The 1,296-nt window shown below is 28.5% G+C and overlaps 1 protein-coding gene across 1 annotated transcript in view; it reads right to left on the reverse strand.

The window, feature by feature from the left end:
- Window positions 1-96: 96 nt before the first annotated feature.
- Window positions 97-1,296, reverse strand: part of LOC108769756 (uncharacterized) — a gene marked incomplete at its 3' end in the record, with an annotated part of 35,231 nt that continues 34,031 nt past the window's right edge. Inside the window, exon 2 of the mRNA XM_018520942.1 lies at window positions 97-325. Coding sequence (XP_018376444.1) covers window positions 97-325 — 229 coding nt within the window. The remainder of the gene's footprint in view (window positions 326-1,296) is intronic.

A 1,296-nucleotide genomic window follows, 5' to 3' on the forward strand; every position in this document is an offset into this window, starting at 1 on the left:
TTTTAAGTTTATAAATAACTAAATATAGATATCGTTAATTTTATATTTACTAAATGTAAATTATTATAAGTAAATGAAGATTAATAACATTCTTACTATCATATTCTGTATTCATAGATGTAGAAGATGCAGATGGGGAAGTTGGACAGATATTTTCTAAAAGTTTGTCTCCGTTATATTGCTGTTGTATTGCAGATGATGTTTCTGCTGAATGTTGTTGTTCTATTTTTTGCTTTTTGGATATGTGTGCAATATCCAATTCTTTTTGCTGTGTGGCTAATTGCTGCTCATTACTTGAATTAATATCTGTGGATTGTTGCGCATACTGAAACATTAATACCAAAAATAATTAAAGAAGACATGAAGAAAAGTTTATAATAGAATAAAACGTGAAATAAAAAATTGTATTTAAAAAATAACAAATACCTCATTTAAATATTTGTTTAAATTGTTTTGAAATTTTCGTCGAGGACCAATGTTAGGTATTAAAATCTTAAGATCTTCTTCTGTTAAGCTATGAAATTGATCGACTTCTATTTCTTGAGCTACAGATAAAAAAAACATGCTATATATAATTATGTATTCTAGCTCTCTTTTCATCACTATAGTAAGGACACATTCCAGCAAAAACATAATGTATAAACATAGTGAATCATTACATCTTTGTTACTTCCCAACGTTAAACAAAAATGAAATGATTTGTTCTGTTATACTGCCTTCTTGTCGTAAAATGAATACAATACAATAAAATCATAATCAACAAAACACGTAAAAATATTTTATACTAAATTTTTTCCTATGTCCGAAAATATAAACTGAAAATTTTTTCATGCATGAATATTTAAGTATTATGAAAATTTTGTTGGAACACATTATAAAAATCACATACATAGTAAATATGTCGAAATTATAGACTTTTATAACTAGACTGCTGACTTAATGTGATAGAAAGAGATGAACCTGATTTCAAGCTGACCTTGTTTCAGTTCACATATGCGTATGTATATGCGTCCTGCCTATGAATATCACGTGAATTTATGTGAAAACACTAGATGTTATTATCCGTGATCTATAAGGGGGGAGTAAATGAATGTAAATATGACGCTGCCCAGTGCTGTCTTGAAATAGAGGCAAAAGTTTATAGAAGTCTGCAGTCGAAATGTACGCAATATACGTGTAGGCATTCGATTGCCGCTATTACATATACAGGGTGACCCATTTTAACTTAGACAGCCAAATAACTCGAAATATCGCGATTAAATAAAAAAATGTTTAAAACAAAAATTGTTGGATATG

This window comes from Trachymyrmex cornetzi, unplaced genomic scaffold, assembly GCF_001594075.2.
Source record: "Trachymyrmex cornetzi isolate Tcor2-1 unplaced genomic scaffold, Tcor1.1 scaffold940, whole genome shotgun sequence".
Lineage (NCBI taxonomy): Eukaryota > Metazoa > Arthropoda > Insecta > Hymenoptera > Formicidae > Trachymyrmex > Trachymyrmex cornetzi.